Raw genomic sequence first — 26,112 nt, 5'->3', positions numbered from 1 at the left:
TCTTTGGCTCAGGATGGAAGAATTGGTGATCCCTACAAATCTTAGAGTTGTTCATAAGATGTATGAAGAGGTGAAAGCCAAAATCAAAACTTCATGTGGCAATTCAAAGTGCTTTAGGAGTAATATAAGGGTCAAATGGGGTTGTCCACTATCTCCTACTTTGTTTGGGCTATATATTGACAAACTTGAAGAATGGTTAGACATGCAAAATGGTGAGAGTATCTAGTTAGATGAATTTTGGTTGCCAAATTTGTTCATGGTTTGCAAGATCACTTGAAGTTGCAGAGTATAGGTACCTTGGGATTGATTTCAACAAAAAGCTAAGCTAGGAAGGTTGTCGAAAGGAAAGAAGTGCATTCTCAAACAACCTTCCCAGCTTAGCTTTGGGATTGGAAAACTACTCAAACTTTATTTGGGCTTCTTGTGCTGCTGATTGTTCTCTATGGTTGTGAAATATGAGCCAACAACACTTCAACCTTACAACCTTACAGTGGAAACAAATCAAGGGGATCCAAAAGCATTGGATCATAAACAAGTTTGAAATTTAAAAGAAATACTATTTCATATGATATTATATTCAGTGAAGTTGGGGCCGCACCTATAGAGGCAATTGCTATGGTTCACCTCATTAGTTATCTAAAAAGAACTAAAAAAATGTGTGAAGGTAGATGGCCTAAAGTGGTCTTTTATGATATTTTGTGCAAACGTAAAAAGACATGGATGCAACAAAACATCAAGTGGGTGAGCAAATGGAATATTCATTTCAACATGTGTCCCATAAAGATAAAAAGATCTTTGTTATGGAAAAATTTTATAAGAGAAATTGGGGAAATGGACTTGGAAGGGAAAAACCTATTATATACATTAGCCCCACGTGTGATCAACTTTAAAAGGCATACATTGGAGCCAACATTGCTTGGAGAGCTAAAAATCATATTGCACAACTCAAAACCAATTCTCATCAACTACAATTTGAAACAAGGTGATGGAAGAGGCCAAAAGAATCTTGGGAATAAAGGTGGAAACTAAGCAACACTTTGTGTTAGAGTGTGAGGCATACAAGGATATCAGGTTTAAATTTGTGGATATTATATTTGGCACCTCTTGGCACAACTTATTTAGTGAGGGAAACATTGAGAAGTTAGGTGGGCTCATCATCAGCATGTACAAAAAAAGAATAGAATTGTTAAAGTTGGTTCAATTGAAAGGTTGTTCCATAGGCTATGTTTAGCCTCATAGACATCAAAAATCATCTATCTATCTCTATCTAAATGTGAATTGTATAAAACAATTAAAACATTGCAAGCCGAAAAGAGTCTAAAACAAAATCCAACACAAGTAGAAAAGATGTTAAGAATACATTTTTACTTTTACTATTATATTTTTTTATAATTAAATATCCTAATGTAAAGAAAATCATTCAAAGACTTGCTAAAAACTCAACTTTCCCAAATAAATATGAGAATTAAACATTGGAACGTTGCGCTGAATAACATAATTCATACTAACACAATTTTCAAAAACTTTTTTTTATAAATACCCTTAATATCATTTTAATAGACAATAAAGACCTAATCTATACTATTCGAATCCTTCAATAGAATGATACATTTTTCAACTTCGTTTTTTTAAATTATATTAAAATAAATCAAAATTTAATAAATAATACTTTTATAATGCTTATCTTACTAAAAATTGTCATTACTCTCAAAAAAAATTTATTTACTTTACAGACTGTTTTGCATCAGCAGAGTATTACATTCTTCGACTGCTGGAAAAGGCTTCTCTGAACGAATTACGCTCAAATATACATACAAGCAATAAAATCTCGGGCACATAATTTACAACATCCGCATCTAAGCCTCTTATTTTACACTTGATAAGAATAAAGAATCGTAGAATTGTCGCGATTTCAAGAATGATTGAACCAACACCAGATTGAAATTCAAACTGCAGCTCTGACCGATGATTCCACTCCTTTCGTACAGTCCCTTTTGGAGTGCATGGGATGAAAATTTGGCTCCTTGGGTGTTGTCAGCTTTTTAGTTGATCTATAACATCATCACCAAACAGATCAGTGAAGTAAGTTTTAGTCCTTTAAGCTTCCCGGATCGCATTGGATCATGCCAAATCTTTTTTATTCTAAAAGAAAGTTACGTAGGATACAAAATCCAAACTAGCTACCTTAGAAATAACTCAACACAAATTCTAGATAATTTATTAAGATAGAAGAAACATCTGAATCAGATATTAGAATGGAATAAAATCATCAACACAAATTCTAGATAATTTATTAAGATAGAAGAAACATCTGAATCAGATATTAGAATGGAATAAAATCATCAACACAAATTCTAGTTAATTTATTAAGATAGAAGAAACATCTGAATCAGATATTAGAATGGAATAAAATCATCAACACAAATTCTAGTTAATTTATTAAGATAGAAGAAACATCTGAATCAGATATTAGAATGGAATAAAATCATCAATTAGATGCCACAATGTTACTGTCCTGCATACAAATTAGATGCATATTACGTTTCAGATGATAACAACCATAACCTAGAGGTTATGCTTTATAAGAACAAATACTCTTCGCTTTCAATAAAATGAGCAGAGCAACAATTACTAGCAAAGTTGTTAGTACAGGAAATGAGGTTTTATAGAGAATTTAAGGTCAACACATTCAACAAATAATGTAAACTCTAGAAGTTTTGAAAAGAAAAGGAGAGAGCAAGACACCTCATAGGTTTGAAAGGTGGTTTGCAAAAGTTTGGCATCTTAACAACAGGCCGATGGTGTAGTGCCTCCTCTGGAATGCTTTTTATTTCTTCTCCTATGTCATCCAACTAGAGATTGAATTATGTCAGCATTTAAATTTCAGCATGTTAATTATTTAATAAGTCAACATAGAGTATACCATTTTTGCTTTGACAACATCAATATTCCTAGGTCTGGATTTGAGTTTCCCTTCATGCTACCATATCAGAAAAAACATTCAGATAAAAAGAGGGTGTTAGTGATAGATATAAGGAGAAACTCCAAATAATGAAGCCCTCAAGCGTTGCTTCACACAAAACACTCACAGATTTAGGTGTTTCAGGTTTCCCGTGCTTTGATGGATCAATATGTGAGTGGTTACCCTGTTGTGGAAAATAATTATGAAAAGCAATCAAGATTACAGAATTTAAAGTTTCTAAGCTCATAATTATTAGAAAACAGCTTCATGAAAGACCTGTTATTAGTTATCTTCAAGAAAGACCTTTACCTTGCATGATTGTCTATATAACGAGTTTTATTTAGATCCAGAACATTAACGGTTTCTAAATTTTAATCATGTCTATCTTCTCCTCAAAGCTACACAAAATTTAAGTTGCCTAAGTGTGAATTCAAACTACCCAGAAAGGGGCTAACCTGCATTTTGTTTGCCCTTATTGCCCTCATTGGTGAGGTTTCATTTTCTTCCGCAACTTGTGTTCTCTTGTGGAGGCTGTTCTCCTTACGCTCTCCTCTTTCCTACAAGAAAGAACATACAAATCATAGGTTGCTGTAAAGTAATAATAAGATTCCAAAATTGTTCTCTTCCAGAAAGACCATTTGCATACCGCAGTTCTCAATCGAAAAGGTTTAGGCAATGTAGGTTTAATCTTCTTATGGTTGAATGCATGTGGTGTAGATGTACCATAAACTTTTGTTGGCAGTGCTGTCTGGCATGTGGAGAACGCCTGTTAACAGAGAGATTATTAATTAATATACCATGCATGTTTTTCTGGGTGAAGATAAACTGATATAGCAATAAATGAAATAATTGGGAGGCCAACCATGCAGCAACTATCATCTTGACAGGCTTCACCATTAGAACAATTTATCTTTGAGTTCATCTCACCACTTGTCCTGTTGAAAGATTGTAAGAAATCATATCAATTTTGGAGTTTCCAGATCAAAATACAAATTTCTTTATACAAAGAAAATGATAAAGAGAATAGGTAGCTTACCTCTTCTCTCCTTTTGATGGAGTGGAGAGATTTTCTTTGTTTACAGCACAATCTGCAACAGCTAAAATTTCCACAGCTCCATCCGATTTTGAATGCGGGAAACAATCTCTGTCAAACAACCCAATCTCCTCATTTTTTTTGAGTTCAGCAATTTGAGGTGTTTCGTCACAGTTCCTTGGTAGCTGACAAACAACTTCACTGCATAAGGAACCTGAAATAAATAACTGAGAACTTCTATCGGGCTTTGATTGAAGACAATTTGATCCTCCATGGCGGTAATCCTCAAAAGTTTCTAAACAGTTTGTGTGGCAGACATCAGCTTTGATTATCTCATTTCCTACAAGATGAACCTGGTGATTAACCTCTGAAAGGCAAGTCCCGGAATCAGAAATATCAACCTTAATGGTATGGTCTTTTAGCTTGTTGCAAGAAAGGCCTACATTCTCGCCATTTTCAGGTACCAAGTCACCTTTATCTATCTTTTGCATTGAATCACTATTATCTTCTTTCACACATTGAACTGCAACATTCGCAATAACCTCCAAACACTTCCTAGAATCTGAACTTACATCTTTGTGGAATCTCTTGCTCTGAAATTTTAAATCAGACTCCAACTGAATGGCTTCCCCTGCTTTCCCTTCTTTTGTTCCTCTGATGTCATGCTCTTCATCAAATATAACATGATCTTCATTCTCCTTTAAATTTTGCTTGTTCTTCAGATAAAAATGATCCCTTTTTCCCATAGCCTTGGACACAAACTTTGAAGACTCAACTACAACTCCAGTTTCTAGCATGGCTCTTGTATGCCCAAAGTCAAAAATTGTCAGAACTTCACCCACTTTCTGGTTTTCAGTACCAGAATTCATCACTTCAGTTTTTCGTTCTTTTAGATTGTTATCATTATGTCTGACATCTAATGCATCTTTCCCATCAAGTTTTCCATCTTCAGTTTTTGTCTCAGCTCTCTGATCAGAATCAACTTCAAGTTTAGACTCAGATTCAGACCCCATCCAAATTATAATTGAATTTTCAGCATCGGATCCTTTGTTTTCAGCAGCTGAGCAGCACATAACAAATTTATTAGCCCCGTCTCCTAAGTTTTGTTCATTGTGCTTCACATCAAATTCAGTTTTCTGAGCTGTCGTTTCTATCACCCTTATATTTCTACCACTTAACACTGACTCAGAAGCAGAACCATCATTCTTTTCTTTCTCTTGTAGACTTCCATCAATAGGCATCACATATTGAATACGCTCATCATCATTCTTTCTGTCTTTAAGGATTTCTTTCTCATTTTTCCCATCAGATTCATTTTGAAGGTTGGACACTAATTCAGAAGGAAGCGAATTTTTTATCAATGTTAGTTCTCTAGCTACTCTATTTTCTGTGGTCAAATTCATCTCAGCTTCATGACCTCTCATTTCTAGATGATGATCATCAGCTTCCTCATCAAATTTACTCTGATCATCATTTTGTCTAACTTCGAGATTTGCTATCTCAATTTTCCCATCGGAATGATTTTGATTCTTGTTTTCCTTGCCCTTTCTCAAATCTTTGAAGAACTCCACCCCATTTCCTTCATCTTGATTAGATGTAGATTCCTCTGCACCATAGCTCTCAGATGCTTTCTGGATTTCTATCTCACTAATGCCATAGGTTAATCGCTTGCCAGGAATTATAGAAGCAAGCTGTGCCACATATTGTTCTTCCGTTCGAGATTCATGCTTCCCAGTTAAATTGGAATTTCCTTCTTTACTAGTTTCTCCAGGATATATTGGAGGATTCTGTTCATCATTGTTGCCAGTGTGTGACTGTTTAATTGATGATCGATTCTGACTACACCCTCCATCTGTATAAGTGCTTCCAACCTTCCCCTGTACCAAATCAGTTTCCTGTACAATTGCCCTTGTTAAACTTTCTTTCTCATTACTTTGTTCAGAGACCAGGACTTTTCTATTTGATCGAAGGTGATTTCTTGCTTTTCTAGAATCTTTTGGCTTTGAAGAACTTGGGGAATTATGAACCTTTGAAAGAGGAGACTCACTAGGCTGGAGACTGCAAGGAGTTAAACACACCCTAGGAGTTTCCTTTGCAGGTGAACAGTATTTATTATCATTTGCAGCAAACTCTTCGTGTTTTTTAGGATTAGAAAAGTGTTTTCTCACGGGTGTAAGGTCTTTTGACGGAGTCTTCTTCACAGATTTAGTTGGAGTTTCAAACAATATGCGCCTTGGTGCAGCTGCTTTGCTTCTAGCAGCAGTATTCGTCCCCTTTGACAAAGCTGGGTTACTTCTGAAGGGTTCTCTTTTTACTGAGTGATTTTTCTTAATCCGGGGTGTGGAAAAGGCTGTAGTGACTTTATTGATAGATTGATTTTGTGGCGTTAAATTGATATCGGATGCTGGAACTACCTGTTCTCCTGTCAAGATACCTGGTGGATTCTCCTTTAAACTGTCCAACCCATCTGTATTGGATGATGGTTTCAGAGATGAAAGGCCTTCAGCACCAATGACAACCATTTTGCAATTAAGGGTTCCAATATCTGTTGAGTTTGGATCCTCGTTCTCCTCACATTGTTTATGTCTAAGTTTGCTAGCAGACATAACTGTAGGTTTTGCTTTCCCTGGTGTTCTGTCCTTGCCCTTTGAAGTTGGGGTAGATAACTGAGCTCTTAGTCTTGGCCTAACGCTGATAGCAGCATGCAAGGCCAAAGTCAGCATGGGAACTAATGGTTAGTGCCTCCAGAGAATAAGTGTACGAAATGATGATAGACCTCACCTGGATTTACCCTCCATTGTGGGTGACTTGGAAAGAAAACCAACAGATTTGGATGCTTGAGGCTGAATATAAGGTAGAAAATCAGCAGTCATCCTTCTAGTTAGAATCATCAAATAACAAGTACATATAACAATTAAGATATTGTATACCGAAAGGAATAAAATAATCCCAACCTTCAGCAAGTAAGAAGGTTTAGGTGTTTGATCCAAGAGCATGCCATGTTTCTGATCACATCCTAAATCAGAACAGAAAACAAATCAACATCAAAAGTTTCCGTTCTATACATAAGTTCATAACATAAAATAGAATCATTCAAACTAGAAAAGTTTAAGTCAATCGCAAACAAATTATTTTTTGACCTAATAAATGAACTGGAAACAAAAAATTAGCAATCTCATGCACAAATAGATAGTAATCATTGTGGAGTTGAAAAATCAAATAAGATACAATGACAAACTGCAGATCTAGATAAACTACATCTAAAGAATATGCAATTAGGAGAAATGGGACCATCTCTAGTAAATCTGAATTATATTATTAAACCCATCACCTGAAGTTCCTAATTCAATCTACAGAATACTTCTGAATATGAAATCAGGACGACTAGCCCATGCATGCCATTGAACTATACAAACTTTATTCTCAATATTTTAATTCTGAAGCAAAGCGACCTCATCAGCCCTCACATTAAGTTACAAGCCCTCACATTAAGTTACAGCGATCAACGGGGGGAATACCAAGTTTGAACCCTGTCATTGTTCAATCAAGCAATGTAACATCCAAGAGTAAAATTGGATAGGCTCTATCCCTAGTCCTTCCTCCGCTTGAGAAATGTGGTGTACTTCCCCTCTTCTGGGAGAGGTGAAACTATCTCCCAAGTTCATTGGATACTGGATAGGTTCTCTCTATTACACAATCTCACAAGTGCACTTCTACCTCCCCAGGTGGAGGACACAGAATCCTTTTACTCGAGAAACAGACAGAGCTCAAAGTTTTCTTGGGATGAAGATTATGGTTTCCATTGATGCAAAAATGCAAATCCAACCAACTTGATATCGGAAAAAGAGAGAATTGTTCATTTATCTATCCGTTGACGAATGAAATAATGCAAATTCAAAAAGCATTTAAAACCTATAAACAATCACCAATATTATTTTTCACAACAAAGACTACTCTAGGCAGAACTTCCGAAAAAAGATTATCCAAACCACGATCGATTTCCCTTTGCTTTCCTTTTGGGCTTTTGGGGATAAGAGTACAACTGCTTTCTGACAATATAGATACAGTGCGCTCCCTGTATAATCTGATCTCTGCAGGTTTCATTGTCCCACCCTCAACGATCCCTTCTATGCATGATATGTGTCCCTATATGATATGGTACCTCTGTTTGAAGTGTGACCTTTAATGAATAACTACCTGAATGCCTGGTTTTTTTATACAATTTGTGTGTCAAAATACAATGCTCTTCTGGAATAAGCTGCCTAATTTGATTAGTTTCTGACATCTTGGCTCTTTCTAGTGACCCCATTGCCAAGAAAAAAGATCAACCGTGTGTCTAACTCAGTGCGGTAATTTCAAATCTACTAAAATTTCATCTAGAAGGTATACACTCTCTAGATAGATAAAATCTCATGCACCCTCCACCATGAGATATATACTTTATCTTCCAACGATGGATTTGGCCAATAAGATACCGTTTGATTGCGCGTCTTACAAATGATCATGTGGGAACATCAACTTCCCTCTCTACAGAAGAGACGGAAGAACATTAATCCCTCAGTGGGTTCGCCCAAACCCCTCAGATCCCCAGAAGCCTCTGAAACCCCTAAATGACCTAGACCCGAAAACCTCAAAAGCCATGAAAGATAGGCAGAGATGAAGAAATTCGGAGTGGGTATGATAGAAATCTGACGCAAACTACTGGAACAATGACAAGAACAAAAAAAAAACTATGAAAGCACAATGAGGTTATGGAATAGAACATACCAACTCGAACACAAAACCATGCATTGTCGTCAATTAGAGGTTCCTCTGGGACAGGAAGGGTAAAATCAAACCACTTGGGAGCTTGAATACTCTCATAAAACTCTTCCCTCACGAAGGTGAGAGATTCTTCCTTCCAACATTCCTGAAAAGCCTCCACTTCCATGGTGTGAATTCACCTCTGCCTCTCAATCTCAAATACTCTCCAAACACAAAGAGATGCAGGCCTGATGGACGCTTCACTTCTCTCTCGCCATGAGTGACAAAGAATGCAAAAAATCCAACATTTCCATGTTGCTTGTCCAAACAAGGCCCCGTCAATTTATAATAATTGTCGAGGTGCCATGCAACAGGGATGGGACCGGGCGGGAAGAAAACAGCTGGATCATGTAGATAGCCGTAGGAGCCGCGGTCAAACGTACATAAAATCAAAATCACTCTTGTAACACCCAAAATCTTGGCCCTGCACCGAGCCGGGCAGGTATAAACGATTGCTGCGCGCACTTGATGCTGAAAGTACTGTCAGATGCTGTCAGCGAAACATCTGACTGTACTGGCGATAGACACAATACCTTCCCCTGCACCAGCGAAGCAAAATTCCCCCCATGCTGACCCTTCTAAGTATAAATCATTGCCGCCACTTTCCAACTCTACTAGCACGCAGCGGAATGTGTTTTCTGTCTTCTCGCCAAGATCCTCCCCTAAACTCGTGAAGCAGGAGTCGCTGAAGACAGAGGAGCTCGCATTGATCCCCCATCGGTCACTCCCTCCCAACGGATCCTTCTCTCCAACGGCTAGTAACCAGCGGGTGTCTCAACTTGGCGTCCAACCGCATAAAGATGTTCAATCGCATTTACATCCGGGTACGTCCTTCGCTAACCTCTCTTACTCCTCTCCTTCTTGCATTAATTCTATCTTGGTTGATGTTGCCTCTCCCCATTTGAGCCCGCGATCTCCGCCTACCCCTCCTCTCGTTACAACCAATAACTTTTTGGAGCGTCCCTCAAACCATTCTCTCCCTTTTTCCACTTCTAGCCCGGTCAACCTTGGAAGCGTGGCCCCCACCATTTCTGGTTGGGAGAACAAATTGGTGGTTAATCTTTCCAGTGCTTTTCTTGACCCGCTAACCTTTAATTTTGTCAAGCGTGGTCTCAATTTTGCCCTTGCCCCCCATGAGGTTCCGCGTGTGGATTTCTTAGTGGAGATTGAGAGTGCCATCCGTTCGCTCCCCCATGATGTTGCTGATGAAATTCGGCAAGACTGTGCGGTTACACTTAGACATGCTAAACCTCCTAAGCGTAACACCTCGAAGAGAGAATCCATGGCCTTCAACAATTTTTTGAAAAATAACGATGTTATACTTGTCAAAGCAGACAAAGGCAATGCTACTGTCATTATGAACAGGCATGACTACCTTGCTAAAATGACAGACCTTCTCTCTGATTCTAGCAGCTACAAACCCCTCTCCTTCAACCCATGCTCTAAGATTTCCAAGAATGTTAGAAGGGCCATTTCCTCCTCTTCTTTGGATGATGTCACAAAAAAGAGGCTTTTACCGTCCAAAGAGTTAACCCCTCGCATCTATGGTGTCCCCAAGATTCACAAAACTGGCATTCCCCTTAGACCCATCATGGACACCAGAGGTTCTCCCACTTACCATCTTGCCGCCCATCTTGCCAAGCTTATCTCTCCGCTTCTTGGCCATTCCAACTCCTTCATCAAAGATTCCTCCCACTTTGTTAGCTTCATCAAAGAGTCCAAACTAGATGAGAATGGCATCTTGGTTAGCTTTGATGTGGTCTCCCTCTTCACGAAGGTTCCTATTCCTGACGTCGTTGGTATTGTGGAAAGGAAAACTAATGTTGAGATCGCTAATATGGTTGATCTTTGTTTAAGGTCCACCTTCTTCTCCTTCCAAGGGACTTTCTTTGAACAAGTGGATGGGGTCGCCATGGGCTCCCCACTCTCCCCGGTTATTGCTAACCTTTATATGCAGCACTTTGAAGAGTTGGCCCTCCACTCTTTCCCCCTCAAGCCTAAATGGTGGAAGCGGTACGTTGATGATACCAATGTTTGTTGGCCCCATGGTATTGATAAACTAGAAGAGTTTCACATTCATCTCAACAACATCTCTCCTAGCATTGCTTTTACCAAAGAGCTTGAAACCAACAATCAATTGCCCTTCCTTGATATTTTACTCATTAAGAAACCAGACGGCTCTCTGGGACGTCGAGTGTTTCGGAAGGCCACGCACACCGATCTGTACCTTCATGCTTCTTCTCACCACCATCCGAGCCAAAAAGTTGGCACGCTCAAGACCTTAGCCTTAAGAGCCCTCAAGATTTGTGATGATGACCACTTAAATTCGGAGTTGACCCACCTCCGCCAAGTCTTTAGACTAAATGGGTACTCCCACAAACAAATCTCTAGGGCCTTTGTCCGTGCTCGCTCTTTCTTTTTTTCCCTCTCTCCTCCCCAACCCAACCCCTCTCCGCCTCCCGCTGTTGTGTCACTTCCCTTTATAGATGGGGTCTCCCAGAAACTTGCCAAGATTCTGAGCAGAAAAGGCCTACGCGTGGCCTTCAAACCTTGGTTTAGGCTCAAGAATCGTACCCCCGCTCTCAAAGATGCCATTGATGTTTTTTCAGCATCAGGAGTCTACAAAGTTTCTTGCTCTTGCGGGATTCCGTATATTGGTGAAACTGGTCGCTCTTTCAGCACTAGAATCAAGGAGCATAGTGCCGACATTAGACACGACAGGGTTCATCAGTCTGCTTTAGCGGAGCACTCGTCAGCCACTAAGCACCACATTTGTTTAGAAGATGCCCAAATCGTATCCAAGGAGGACAACTATTTTAAAAGGAAGCTCAAAGAAGCTATAGTTATCAGCAATCACCCTGTCAACCTCAACAGAGACGATGGGTGGACCTTAAACCCTTCGTGGCTTCCTTTGCTGACTAAAGACCAACGACCTTGATCCTTTGGTGTTCTGAGTCCGTCGGTCTCCCCTCGCCTCCTTGCTCCTAGTTTCTCCCTAGTTGGTGGCCTGTTTGAGGTCGGTGATTGCTCTCTTCCTTTTCTTCTTTTCTCATTCCTTTCTCTTTATTGTCGGGATCTTTAGGACGCCCCCATCTTTGGTTCCTTTGTTTCCCTTGTCTTTCTTTGTTTCTTCATTCCTTCTCTAATGACCCTTCTCTTTCGGTGTTCGGCTATGTCCTTGTTCTTGTTTTTTCTCTTACTTTATCGTGGTCCCCGAGGTTCATTCTTTCCTTTGTGATCCCCCTGATTTTTATTTTTTTTATTTTTTTTTAATATTTTGTTTCTCATTCTTAGTTCATTCTTATTGTTATTTATTATTTGGTCTTTTTTGGTTTTATGTTCTTCTTCTTTTTTCTTTTTTTTTTTCTTTTTTTTTTGAGCAATTTCATTGTTATTTATCATTTGGTTTTTTTTTTTTTTTTTTAAATCTCCCCCTCAATCCGCGTGTTCCCCCCCCCGCCCCCCTGTCATGTCCCCTTTTTAGCGGCATAACTTTACAGGGGATTTGCCTATCATCGACTCTCGTAGGCAAATGATTATGGGAAGAGGGTCATTTTTGTCTTCCGATAATTACAATTTTGCTCTCGAAGAATAATAATTGAGTAAGTGGGGCCTACTCGTCCTAATATTAAATTAAGGTTGTACTCTAACTTTATAAAGTTATTTATTTAATTTTATAAAGTTTTACATCATAAAAGATGATTCCGGAAAACTTCCAGAAACTTCTCAGCGAAGTGAATAAATAGAGGACATAGGGCTCCCGTTTGGAACAAGCGATTTTGTGGATTCTACTATTTATCATATTGGAGCAATTTGTGGTCTCCGGCCGGCAAATTCCATTTGATCTTCGAGAACGAAAACTCCCTTGGATCTGCATAACTGAGGAAGTGAGATATCTTCCGAAGGGTTGCACATGGGAAGTGGTCTCCAACCATTTCATGTTGGGCTTATCTGCATATTCAGATTAGGTTAAGGGGAATGACTTCTTGGAATCCTGAGAATTGGAGAATTTGAAAGATAATCAATTCCTTCATATCTGTCCGACTTCGTCTAGACGAATCAGTGCCGTCAGGGGAAAAACCCACCGTCTGCGAGCTGACAAAATAACGCACCAGTCAAACGAGTACCACAGCAAAGGCAAATTCGTTCACTGCCAAATCGCGCTCTACTCCCAAATCGCAGGTGCTAATGCTGTCATAAATTGCATCAGGAGTCGATTAGTTGTAACCTTATCTGGGTCACCCGACGGCAGGGAATAAGGATCGCATTGGGCAAAGAGCATTCGAATTTTACCTCTGCACACCGGTTCTATTTCCCCCCCCGCGACCCGCGGGCCTAACATTCCTCTTGGGCGACTCTGTGGATCACGGTTTAGACAGGAAAAATCTCAGATCTGAATCCGACCAGAGCTCCCTCACCATTCGCCGTCGGATTACTGTGGACACGAAGACTTGGGCGGCAATGCAGAGCATTCAGAAAGCAGATGAAACAATAAGGAGCAGGTGCTAGTCAAATCTCGGACTCGTTGCCAAGGGCGGTTCATGGTAACAACAGTCTGACATTGGTATGAATCCAAGAAAGACACTAGTCCAAAAATCCAGTCCAATGGTGATTTACTTTTGGGCGGCGCTACATTTCATCAGCTCTTGTACAATGGACCTTTAAGTGCTCCTCCTTACAAGAACCGAAGGCAATATCCTCCTGTTATCACCACAACCAGAGTACCACGTCTTCTTCAATACTGCGTTGGGGTTCTTCTCAAAGGTCGCATTCGTTCTTGCCTTCTGCATGGATGAGATATGCTAGTAGCTTGATGAATTTAGGGTTACAAATGTTGATTTTGTAGTTGTGTAGAAAGTTTATATGTTGTTTCATGTCATTTTGTGATCCATTGTTGTTGTTATTATTATTAATATAACCGAGCTTGTCACGAAGTATTTGACGAAATGTCTAACCCATAAAGTTTGAGTTCTTTTTGGTGTTAAAAAAGCGAAAAACCTGTAGGGGTTATTTCAATGGTATCAGAGCAGTAGTCCTGCCATCCTGATTGGGTAAGAGTACTTTTATGCAACCATATTCCCAGTGTTATATTTGCAAGAGAACCATATTTAAGGACGGAGATATGGGTGAAAGACAAACACAAAGTCCACCAAGATTTCCCAGAGTCGATGATGATGAAACTAGAGAATTTTACAGAATCATGACTACCGGACAACAAGAAATAACTCAGACACTACAGGCTTTGACTACCATAATGGAAAGAGTTATTCAGCCCAGGATTCAGGATCAAGGAAGAGGCACATCTGATCACGATGATAGGAGTGTGGCAGGATCACAAGGTGCTCCTAGGCGCAGATCATGGACAGCAAATAGGCCTACTCGTCCCACCTTCCTAAGGGAAGAGGCTCAGGAGATGGGAGAAGACGATGTACCAGAAGATTTCCAGGATGATCTTAGGGCTGCTACAGCAGAATGGCAGGCATTACCCCCCGCATGTGCGTGAATTATTGAACTTCGATCGATATTTAAACCAAAGAAGGGAACATATGAGGAATAGCCGCCAGAATAGGAGACCTAGAGGAGGTTATGATAGTGAGTTACAGCGAGCTGTCAGTAAACTTACTTTACCCTTTTTCAATGGTAGTGGTCAGATGACAGCACAAGCTTGGATTCATAAGTTGGACACCTTTCTAGCGTTAAGGCCTATCTCTGAAATAGATGCCATCAGATATGCTACCTTGCATCTGGAAGGCGCAGCTCATGACTGGTGGTCACATGGAATGGTTACTTTGCAACACAACCAGATAACAACGTATCAGGACTTTGTGGATAGATTAGTTGAACGTTTCGATAAGAAGGATCCAGAAATTTATTCTCGCGACCTTGCACAGTTAAGACAGACTGGCAATTTGGAGGTTTATATTAGTGAATTTCAGAGGTTGTCAGTCATGGTACCAGATGTATCGGAAAGGAGGTTAGTTATCTTATTTACAGAAGGATTGTCTGAACCCCTCAAGGGATGGATTAAGGCATTTGACCCACCAACACTGCAGGAAGCCATGAGGAAAGCACGAAGTATGGAGCTTACAGCCCCTTCTAGCAGGTTCACTTGCAGGAGTACTACCTCTTTCAGAGACAATAGGAAGTTTGATAAAAATAAAGGGAAGAGCATTGAAACCAAAGGGAAATCTACCACACCCCTAGATACAGAGGCATTAAATGACTTGCGAAGGAAGAAATTATGCTTCTATTGCAAAGGTCCATATGACAGGGATCATGATTGTCCCTTGCGACCAAAAGGAAAAGCCAATAGGGTTATGTGGGCATATTACGAAGGATCGGATTCCGACAGTGCGGGAAAAGAGGATGAACACACTGGTTCAGAATCTGAGGAAGAGACAGGAAAGTCAGAACAAAAAGAAGAACCTGAATTGCATCTACAGCAAGGGCGTTTGTCTAGCATTCAACAGGAAGGATCTTTCAGATTACGTGGTGTTCTAGCAGGACAGAAGGTGATTACATTGGTTGATACCGGAGCTACACATAACTTCATTGATGCACGATTGGTTGAGCGTCGTGGTATTAAGACAGAAGAATTCGAAGGGCTTCGAGTACAGGTTGCTGACGGATACACTCTTAAGTGTAACAGGATAGTCAGAGACATGCCTTTACGCCTGAATAATTATGAGTTCAAAATGGATTACCACGTGGTCAATATGGGTGACTTGGATATCGTTTTAGGGATGACATGGTTACGTTTATTGGGTGAGGTTACCTTTCGACTCAAGGACATGGAGATCAAGTTCGAAGTAGATGGGAGGCAGCATGTGTTGAGAGCTATTCGAAATAGTGACATCCGAACGATTTCTCTTAGACGATTGGAAAGATTGGTGAGACATGAGGATCTTGAATGGGCAGCCATGTGTACCCTCATGCCTACACAGGAGAAACAACAAAAGACAGAATATCATTCTGACATACAGATATTGAAGGAAAAGTATAGTAAGGTATTCAGCGATATTCCACCTGGTACACCACCTGATAGAGGGATTGAGCACATCATCAAATTAGAAGAAGGTGCTAAACCAGTCATGATCACTCCATATAGGCATCCAAAAAGGCTCAAAGATGAAATAGAAAAAACCATCAAGGAGCTTCTTGCGATGGGACACATCAGACCTAGTAAGTCTCCTTTTGCGTCTTCAGTAGTTTTGGTTAAGAAGAAAGATGGTTCGTTATGGATGTGTATAGATTACAGGATGCTGAATAAGAAAACCATTAAAAATAGATATCCTATTCCACAGATTGATGAGCTAATAGATGAACTGCATGGGGCATGCTACTTTAGTAAGATTGGTTTGAGATCAGGTTACCACCAGATTAGAGTCAGAAAATAGGACATTGAGAAGACTGCATTCAGGTGTCACTGTGGGCATTTTGAGTTTGTAGTAATGCCATTCGGATTGACCAATGCACCAGCTACTTTCCAGTCCACCATGAATAAGGTCTTCCATCATCAGCTGAGAAAATTCGTGTTGGTATTCTTTGATGATATCTTGGTATACAGTCAAACATGGCAGGAGCACATGGCGCATCTAGAAACAATATTGAAGACCTTGCAAGAAGAGTCCTTGTATGCCAAAGAGTCCAAATGCGATTTGGGAATGATTGAGTTGTTATACTTAGGTCATATTATCAGCAGAGAAGGAGTACGGATGGATCTTGATAAGATTCGTGCTATTGTGGAGTGGCCTACTCCTGAGAACCTAACTCAGTTAAGAGGATTCCTTGGTTTATGTGGCTTCTACCGCAGATTTGTTTGCGGATATTCACGACACGCGGCTCCTATAACAGATTTGCTTAAAAAGGGAGCTTTCGTTTGGACAGCAAAGGCACAGGCTTGTTTTGACAGATTCAAGGAGATCATGACTTCATGTCCGGTACTAGCATTGCCTGATTTCTCAAAACCATTTGAACTTCAGTGTGATGCCTCAGGAGATGGTATTGGGGCTGTTTTGATGCAGGATAAACACCCAATTGCTTATGAAAGCAGGAAACTTTGTGGGTCAGAGAAAACATTCAGCATTTACGATAAGGAGATGTTAGCCATCATGCATGCATTAGCTAAGTTCAGACAATACTTAATAGGTGGTAAGTTTTGTATAAAAACTGACCACAACAGTTTAAGACATTTCCTTGGATAGAGGGATCTCAATGATAGACAGCAGAAATGGGTCAGTAAGTTACAGGCATATGACTTTGATATATCTTATGTTAAGGGCACACAAAATGTGGTAGCGGATGCCTTGTCACGCAGACCACATCTTAGTTCAATGATTGAGATCTCTGAGGACTGGAAGCATTTGATTATTGCAGAATATGCTAGAGATTCATGGGCATCTGGGATAATTGACGGGACAAATTGTTGATACCAGGTATACACTTGTGGATGAGTTGATTGTTTACAAGAACAAGATATTTTTAATCCCAAGATCGAAGGTGAAGCAATTTATTATGCGGGCTCTTCATGACTCACCTATAGCTGGTCACCCCGGATACTTTAAAACTTATAGACAGGTCCGAGAACGGTTTACATGGAAAGGACTCAAGAAGGATGTTTTGCAGTATGTTCGTGAGTGTTCTATTTGTCAACAGAATAAACAGGAGCACACCTTTCCAACAGGACTTCTACAGCCACTTCCCATTCCGCGTCAGAAGTGGGAATGCATATCCATGGATTTCATTACCGGGTTGCCCAAGGCTCAGGGTCGTGATTGCATTTATGTGGTGGTAGATAGACTCACGAAATATGCTCATTTCTTTCCCATCACCACTACTTATACTGCAGTACAGGTAGCCGAGGTATTCTTCAGAGAGGTTTTCAGGTTACATGGGATACCCCGCAATGTTGTCAGTGACAGGGATAGTAGATTTTTGAGTCAATTTTGGCGAGAGGTGTTCCGATTATGTGGCACTGAACTCACACCCAGTACTAGTTATCACCCGCAAACCGATGGACAGACAGAGATAGTAAACAAATGGGTGGAAGGCTACTTGAGGAATTACGTGGCTGATCAGCAGAAGGCTTGGGTAAGATGGATTTATCTGTGTGAGTATTGCTATAACACCAATTTCCACATGTCTATCCAGATGACACCTTTTCGAGCATTATACGGCTATGATACACCCAGTTTCATTGACTTATTGATGGGTGATGTTCGGGTTCCACGTGCTGGGGATTTGATGCAAGAAAGTAAAGATATTATTAGCTCTCTACGTGATAACATCGCTCGGGCACAGAATCAGTATAAGCAATATGCAGATCAAAAGAGGACGGAGAGGAGCTTTGAGGTGGGCGACATGGTTTACTTAATGCTTCAGCCATTTCGACAAACTACTCTAAAAAAGAGTGGGTCAGAAAAGCTTAAGCCTAGGTATTATGGACCTTTCAGGATCACCAGGCGAATAAAGGAATTGGCTTATGAACTTGAGCTACCAGCAGAAAGCAAAGTATATAATGTGTTTCATGTATCACGCCTCAAAAAGGCATTGGGACAGAATGTGATACCTTCGGCAGTATTACCGCCTTTGGATGATGAAGGGAAATTGATCCTAATACCGGAATTCATTTTAGAAAGCAGAGAAAAACAGCTCCGCAGAAGAGTAATCAGAGAATATTTGGTTAAATGGAAGGATCTACCAGTCGAAGATGCTACTTGGGAGAATGAGACCATTTTGCAGCATCCAACTCTGAGATTGCTTGAGGGCAAGCAATTTCAGGAAGGGCGGACTGTCATGTCCCCTTTTTAGCGGCATAACTTTACAGGGGATTTTCCTATCATCGACTCTCATAGGCAAATGATTATGGGAAGAGGGTCATTTTTGTCTTCCGATAATTACAATTTTGCTCTCGAAGAATAATAATTGAGTAAGCGGGGCCTACTCGTCCTAATATTAAATTAAGGTTGTACTCTAACTTTATAAAGTTATTTATTTAATTTTATAAAGTTTTACATCATAAAAGATGATTCCGGAAAACTTCCAGAAACTTCTCAGCGGAGTGAATAAATAGAGGACATAGGGCTCCCATTTGGAACAAGCGATTTTGTGGATTCTACTATTTATCATATTGGAGCAATTTGTGGTCTCCGGCCGGCAAATTCCATTTGATCTTCGGGAACAAAAACTCCCTTGGATCTGCATAACTGAGGAAGTGAGATATCTTCTGAAGGGTTGCACATGGGAAGTGGTCTCCAACCATTTCATGTTGGGCTTATCTGCATATTCAGATTAGGTTAAGGGGAATGACTTCTTGGAATCCTGAGAATTGGAGAATTTGAAAGATAATCAATTCCTTCATATCTGTTCGACTTCATCTAGACGAATCAGTGTCGTCAGGGGAAAAACCCACCGTCTGCGAGCTGACAAAATAACGCACCAGTCAAACGAGTACCACAGCAAAGGCAAATTCGTTCACTGCCAAATTGCGCTATACTCCCAGATCGCAGGTGCTAACGTTGTCATAAATTGCATCAGGAGTCGATTAGTTGTAACCTTATCTGGGTCACCCGACGGCAGGGAATAAGGATCGCATTGGGCAAAGAGCATTCAGATTTTACCTCTGCACACCGGTTCTATTTCCCCCCCACGACCCGCGGGCCTAACATTCCTCTTGGGCGACTCTGTGGATCACGGTTTAGACAGGAAAAATCTCAGATCTGAATCCGACCAGAGCTCCCTCACCATTCGCCGCCAGATTACTGTGGACACGAAGGCTTGGGCGGTAATGCAGAGCATTCAGAAAGCAGATGAAACAATAAGGAGCGGGTGCTAGTCAAATCCCGGACTCGTTGCCAAGGGCGGTTCATGGTAACAACAGTCTGACATTGGTATGAATCCAAGAAAGACACTAGTCCAAAAATCCAGTCCAATGGTGATTTACTTTTGGGCGGCGCTACATTTCATCAGCTCTTGTACAATGGACCTTTAAGTGCTCCTCCTTACAAGAACCGAAGGCAATATCCTCCTGTTATCACCACAACCAGAGTACCACGTCTTCTTCAATACTGCGCTGGGGTTCTTCTCAAAGGTCGCATTCGTTCTTGCCTTCTGCATGGATGAGATATGCTGGTAGCTTGATGAATTTAGGGTTACAAATGTTGATTTTGTAGTTGTGTAGAAAGTTTATATGTTGTTTCATGTCATTCTGTGATCCATTTAGACAAATCCACAAATAATGTTGTTGTTATTATTATTAATATAACCGAGCTTGTCACGAAGTATTTGACGAAATGTCTAACCCATAAAGTTTGAGTTCTTTTTGGTGTTAAAAAAGCGAAAAACCTGTAGGGGTTATTTCAACCCCCCCCACCTCCTCTCCTTCCTCTTATTATTTCTTTGTGTTTCCTCCAGTCTGCTGCTTATTATTTTTCTCTTGCTCTTCATCCTGATGATGGATCACTGTGTGTGATCCGAAACGTTGATGCAAAAAACTTAAAACACAATCAAATTCCAGAAGTACTAACCAGTTTTTACTAATGGATTGTGGAAATCAAATGACACTCAGACACAATTTTAGTAAAGGCAAGAATTCGGCGACAATCCACCGGCTTCGATTTCGTTTTTTGGGAGAATTTTATTTTTTATAGTTCAATTTATGGAGAACGGATTTCCACTTTTTGGAAACCGAAAATTGGAGGAGTTTGGTTCGAACTTGACCATATTTTATTTTATAATATAAATATCTGTCAAAGGCTATATACTATTGTTCTAAAACTTAATTAATTTTCATCAATTACAAACAGTTTTTTTAATTAACTTAAATATTTTATAATATGATTTTTTTTTAATCGAGGTCATCCACAAACGAGTTCTGGGTATTCGATAGAGGCCCACGCCCACGCGTAATATGATTATTTTAAAATAAATTTATTTAAATTTATTTAATAAACACTTGCATCCCATAAATTATATAAATGATTGAAAAAGTAAATATTAAAGTAACAAAATTTGTCAAAAAAGAATTCCACATCAATTTATTGATTCAATAAAAAAATATCAAATTTTATAAAATTAGATTTTGAATTAGTACACAAGCTAAATCACCCATTATATAAATTATTTTTATTCATTTGTATCACTAGTTACATTATTTTAAAAACTTTATATCTTTTACACAATTGCATACTTTATAACAAATTTGATTTTTGCAACAAGTTTTTAACTTAATTTAGATTTACTATTCAATGAAATAGAATTAACTACTCTATTTTTAAAAAATAAAAGTTCTAATACTTTAAATTTTTACATATTTGAACTTAATTGAACTATAATATCATAATTACATTAGAATAGCTTACTACTTTACCCAATCCATCATTTCACTATTTCTTCGTTCACAATTATGACTGAACTCGCATTGTCTTGCTTATTCCTACATATGCTCAGTTAGCACTTAATAGTACAAGTTAGTTTGCTCATCCCATGAATATTAGGCCCTATATTGTTAATGGAATGACTCCCATTCCTTAAACTCTACTACAGTAATAGTAATAGACAAAGAAAACTTAATGTCCTACAAATTGGTGCTACAACAACTTTATTGAAAAGATAAATACATTCAAAATAGTGATACTAAATGAATAACCTTATTGATTCATTGACATATCAAAAAAATCAATTTGAGATTCTCAAGAATGAACAAACTTGTAGACACAAAGAGTTTTATTGTTGTATTTCACCAATCTATACACCAATCTCACTGTCTTTATCCCATAATAGAGACTCCCTTGCTATTAAAAGGACTCCAATATAACTCCCAAAACTAATCCAACCAACTCTTAGCGTTGAGTTGAATGTTTAAACCAAAACATAAAAAAATAATAGTTCCCTGAGATAGCAGTTATTATTTGAAAATTTGAATTTTTAAAACCATAAATGACTTTACTTGAATTTGTAACTCCTTCCTTATTGTTTCCTAAAGTCTTAGACTCGCCCCCAACCTATCTTAGACTCCTAGAAACCTTATTAAGAAAATCATTGAAACTTGGACAAAATTGGTCCATTACAACCAACTATTAGTCCTTTTGAGGACTTACAAAATGATTGAGGAATTGCATTATTTTAGTTTCATTATAAGTCTTAAGATCCTCCAATTGATTCGATGACCCTGCTTATACACTCCATCCTCCTAATTTGTTTTAAGGGTCTTTGAGGTCTCCATTAACTTCAACTTTGGCTTGGTTGTGTGTGGTGCTCCTACACAACTTACATTTGAGATGCAATGAAAAGATGTGCAGTCAAGAAGTGATAGAGGATAGTCAGGTGGTGATGTCAACAAGTGCTCAATCCCTAGTATCACATGTGTGAAGTTTTAAATAGACTATAAGCTAAAAGTGCTATTATAATTACAATTAATTGGGAAAGCCTCAAGGCCAACTCACTCAATTATTATAAAGATATGGTATTAAGGAAAATATGTTTCCCTTATTTTTAATGTGTTGTGATCATTGTATGAAGTGCAAAGTGTGAAAAGGAGTAGAATGCTTACTAAATGCATGTAAGCAACCCAAGGAAATATTGGATGCAAGATTTGTGATCTAGTTACAAGATCAAAATGAGCAAAAGTCCATGAGACAAAATAGAAAAAGAGGAAGGAATTATACAATACATTTATATTATTCTGCAAGGAATAATACATAGATCATTTGGATAGTGGGTTCATTGGTCTTTCTATTGAAGCTATTTAGGTTGTGGGTCTAGCTTTCTTCTACAAATTCTAACAGGGTTGGAATTTCCTAACAGGGATTTAAAGTCTCCCAATAGGGATGCATACATGTTGAATGAATTCATAGACTCCCAATAGAGTTTGTCCTCTAATAAGGAACAATTATATTAGTACATCATCTTGTGGGCACTATCCCCACTGGGGTTTTCCCTTTGTCAAGGGTTTCCCTAGATAACATATCTAGTGTTATTGTGAATAAGTATCTTTTTATATATTTAGTTGATATTGCTCATATGGTTAAGTTTGTTTAAGGTTGATAATTGTGATAATAGTTGGATAACTAATTCATTCCCCGCCCTCTTAGTTATATCAATGGACTATATATTCTAACACCTAGAATCAATAAAAACCCTCCACTTGCCACATTTCTTGGATGCCAATACCACTGGTACTATATAAGGGCTAATGCTCTTCTTGATCAAGCCTTGGTCTAACATCTCCTACATTTTTCTAGCCACTTCTTGGTTTTACTCTAGGGAAATCTTGTAGGCTACCTTGTTTGGTAAAGAATCCCCTGGGATAAAGTCTGTTTAATCAATAATATCCCTTTTAGGAGCTAATGTTGGAGGTGTCCCATCACTGATCATATCCTTGAACTTCCCAAGTAGATCTTGCACTTCTTTAGGTATTGGTACATGCATGGTCTCTTCTTTTTCTTTAGGTTGAACCATTATAGCATATTCTTCACCTCTTTGTTGAAGAGTATTAAAAAAATCTTTGCCACTACTTAATAGGACACTAGGATTTTTTTTTGTGTGTTTTCCCTTCCTATATTAATGATTGTATTTTGAAGGTCCTTCCATCCTTTTTAAAAAGAAATTGTATTCTCCTTTCCATCATAGATGGCTCCTCTATCATATTGCCATGGTCTTCCCAATAGAAGATGGCATGCATCCATAGGTAACACATCACAAATTAGCTTGTCTTTATATCCTCCAATGGAGAACTCTACCCATGTCTACGCCTTCACAAGTATACTTTACCCCTTATTCATCCATGTCACCTTGTATGGGTTGGTATGGGGTATATTCTCGAACTTAAGCTTCTTTACTGCTTCCTCTGAGATTATGTTATCTATTGAACCTGAATCCACAATAAACTTGTACACCTTGCCAAGTATTTTACGTCTTATCCTGAATAAGGCTCTCCTACGCTTTGGCTCCTCTTTGATTGGTTACTTGATTAGAACTCTTCTAAGCATTAAGTTCTCTCCCATCTTTGACTCATTATGGTTAATCTTTGGCGATTTGACACTTGATGTTGCCATGCCCAAAAATTTAGGGTAAAACAAAACTACAATTTATTTATTTATTTATTTTAAATTTTAAATTCATTTTTTATAGGTAATGTTTAGGATATAACATAGGAAGCTAAACTTTTTTATACTAGGTTACAGAAGACTAAGAGTTTGGGATATATATTAGTTATGACACAAGGTTCCAACATAATCTCAAATCTTTAATCGAATTGGTCCTCATAATTGTGGTGGAGGTCTTCTTCTTACTTCTAGGTTAGGCACACAAAGAATTCAATGACATTAAAATGTGTTTCTATGGGGGTGGTTGAAACATAGTTTCACCCAATTGAAAGTCACATTCTTTTCTATAGGTAATTTCACAAGGAATGAGTGAATACCCTTGGAGATAAGTTTGTATTTACAATTGTAACTTAGTCAATTGCTTGTCAAATATATGTACATGTATTTATCTCCATATAACCATTCATTAACAACACTTGAATTTATTTGATCACACTTTATATTAATGAATTTAGATCCCAATATACATGAACCTTACCTCATTTTCCTACCATTCTAAATTTCACATGGGATAAACAAATCACTCATTTTATACTTATATACAATTTGTTTGGTACTAGCCTATGTTGCATCCTAAATAATATATCATTTGCACTTCCTATTATTAGTGATTTGCATGATTCCTTAAACCTAACATTTATATTTCACTATAATTAGTATTATAAAATAAGTAAATCACTATACTATCCTAACTAATTCATATACACCACCCTATTATAATAATAATAACAACTATCTATTTTAACCAAAATATACTAAATCCTAAAACCAAATCACTATTTAACTAACTTTATTACTCTTTTTGTGCTATCACATATTAATAACATTTAGTCTCTAACTATTACATTGCTACTCACTAATTAAAAATAGATATCTAACCTACCTTGTAATTATTACATGTGCATTATATTAAACAACCTTAACTTCCATATATTCCTCTAAGCCCCACGTGACTAATTTTAATCCTTACATATCCACTCGTCATGATAGTGCTCGATCTCTAACCTAACAATATTATGCATAAACTAAAACATTTCCTAATACTATCGATGCACTTTATCCTAAAATTTGTTTCTCCCTTACCTCTTATATCCACGTGGCCCACCTCAAACTCCTAACATAACTTATTCCTACGTGGCCCTTTCCTAGACTTTCTTAGCACTAAAGTCTAAGCGCTAACCCTAGTTTTTCCAAACCTATGCACTATATTGTATCTATTAACACTCCCTCTTTGACTATTCCTACTTTCTATGCCACTTAACTAGACCTTTTCTTTAACCAATGACTAAGTCCACTTGAATCAATTAACACAAGTAGAGGCATGATGGATAAGATGGAGAAAAATGATGGTATGGTGGGGACCACTCTACCACAAGTAGAGGGCACCGGCTATGGTGCAACATATTTGCACTGAGCCGCTGCCCATTTGCCCTGCCCGTCTATCGACTGACTCCATTGTCCTTCGCTGAGCTGTATAGTACATTACATCCATCACCTGTGCAATTTTTTGCAGCATCGATAAAATTCAGTACCGTCCTGACATTATTTTTAATATAACTTAACAATCTGAATATAGGCTTGAGATAATATTTATATTAAAATCATAATCATATTCATATTATTTAGATGGTAATGAATATCATTTCAGTATTTTTGAAGTATATAAATTAGATACCTACTAACTTATTGTTATTTTGTATTATAATTAATATATACAATTACTTTTCTATTTATTATTCATTTATTATTTTTATTGCAATTATATAGATTGATTTAAATCATTACAAATTATATTATACAAATAATAAATTAATATATAACAACTATATTATTTATTTCATTCAATATTCTAATATTATTAATTTTATATAGAATTTTTTAAAATGTGTGTGTGTATTCTATTTCTATTTTTAAATTTTTTTATTTAAAAAAATAATAATAATTTATCATGATATGTAAAATGATATGTACAAAGACATTTTCTTTTAATCTTAAATAATTACAATATAACTAATACTAAAATAATCAATATATTAGAAGAAAAAAATGTTTTTATATATTCAAATAATTATATTAGAGATATTTATTATAACAAGTAATACACGTAAAATTTGGAATGATGAATTTAAGAAATGATTTCTAATTGATTATAAAATATCATGAAATATTTATAATACTTTTATTTTGATATGCATAATAATACTTACAAT

General features: G+C 37.9%; 2 protein-coding genes across 2 annotated transcripts; one reads left to right on the top strand and one right to left on the bottom strand.

The window, feature by feature from the left end:
• Window positions 1-1,669: 1,669 nt before the first annotated feature.
• LOC149565604 (uncharacterized) lies at window positions 1,670-9,759 on the bottom strand. The gene is made up of 11 exons (XM_089819122.1): window positions 8,763-9,759; window positions 6,950-7,011; window positions 6,777-6,838; window positions 3,999-6,686; window positions 3,825-3,897; window positions 3,609-3,728; window positions 3,418-3,519; window positions 3,090-3,146; window positions 2,924-2,980; window positions 2,746-2,852; window positions 1,670-2,051 (listed from the first exon to the last, which is right to left on the bottom strand). Exons 1-11 carry the CDS (start codon window positions 8,923-8,925, stop codon window positions 1,946-1,948), a joined length of 3,597 nt encoding a protein of 1,198 aa, XP_089675248.1. The 5' UTR covers window positions 8,926-9,759; the 3' UTR covers window positions 1,670-1,945.
• Window positions 9,286-11,736, top strand: LOC149565603 (uncharacterized). Its single transcript, XM_089816358.1, has one exon. It carries the CDS (start codon window positions 9,286-9,288, stop codon window positions 11,734-11,736), a length of 2,451 nt encoding a protein of 816 aa, XP_089672484.1.
• Window positions 11,737-26,112: the final 14,376 nt, after the last annotated feature.

Source organism: Cupressus sempervirens, chromosome 3 (genome assembly GCF_028749045.1).
Source record: "Cupressus sempervirens isolate cs-2001-9-10 chromosome 3, ASM2874904v1, whole genome shotgun sequence".
NCBI lineage: Eukaryota > Viridiplantae > Streptophyta > Pinopsida > Cupressales > Cupressaceae > Cupressus > Cupressus sempervirens.
The sequence above is the reverse complement of the archived record's forward strand: the minus strand, read 5'-3'. Positions and strand labels throughout refer to the sequence as shown.

Bases quoted from the DNA above. Each gene is read 5' to 3' on its own strand.
- LOC149565604 (XM_089819122.1), bottom strand. From the start codon at position 8,925: ATGGAAGTGGAGGCTTTTCAGGAATGTTGGAAGGAAGAATCTCTCACC. The intron at 6,687-6,776 runs GTGAGGTCTATC...TGCTGCTATCAG, and splicing joins ACAATGGAGGGTAAATCCAG to CGTTAGGCCAAGACTAAGAG. The intron at 3,898-3,998 runs GTAAGCTACCTA...ATCTTTCAACAG, and splicing joins CCATCAAAAGGAGAGAAGAG to GACAAGTGGTGAGATGAACT.
- LOC149565603 (XM_089816358.1), top strand. From the start codon at position 9,286: ATGCTGTCAGCGAAACATCTGACTGTACTGGCGATAGACACAATACCT.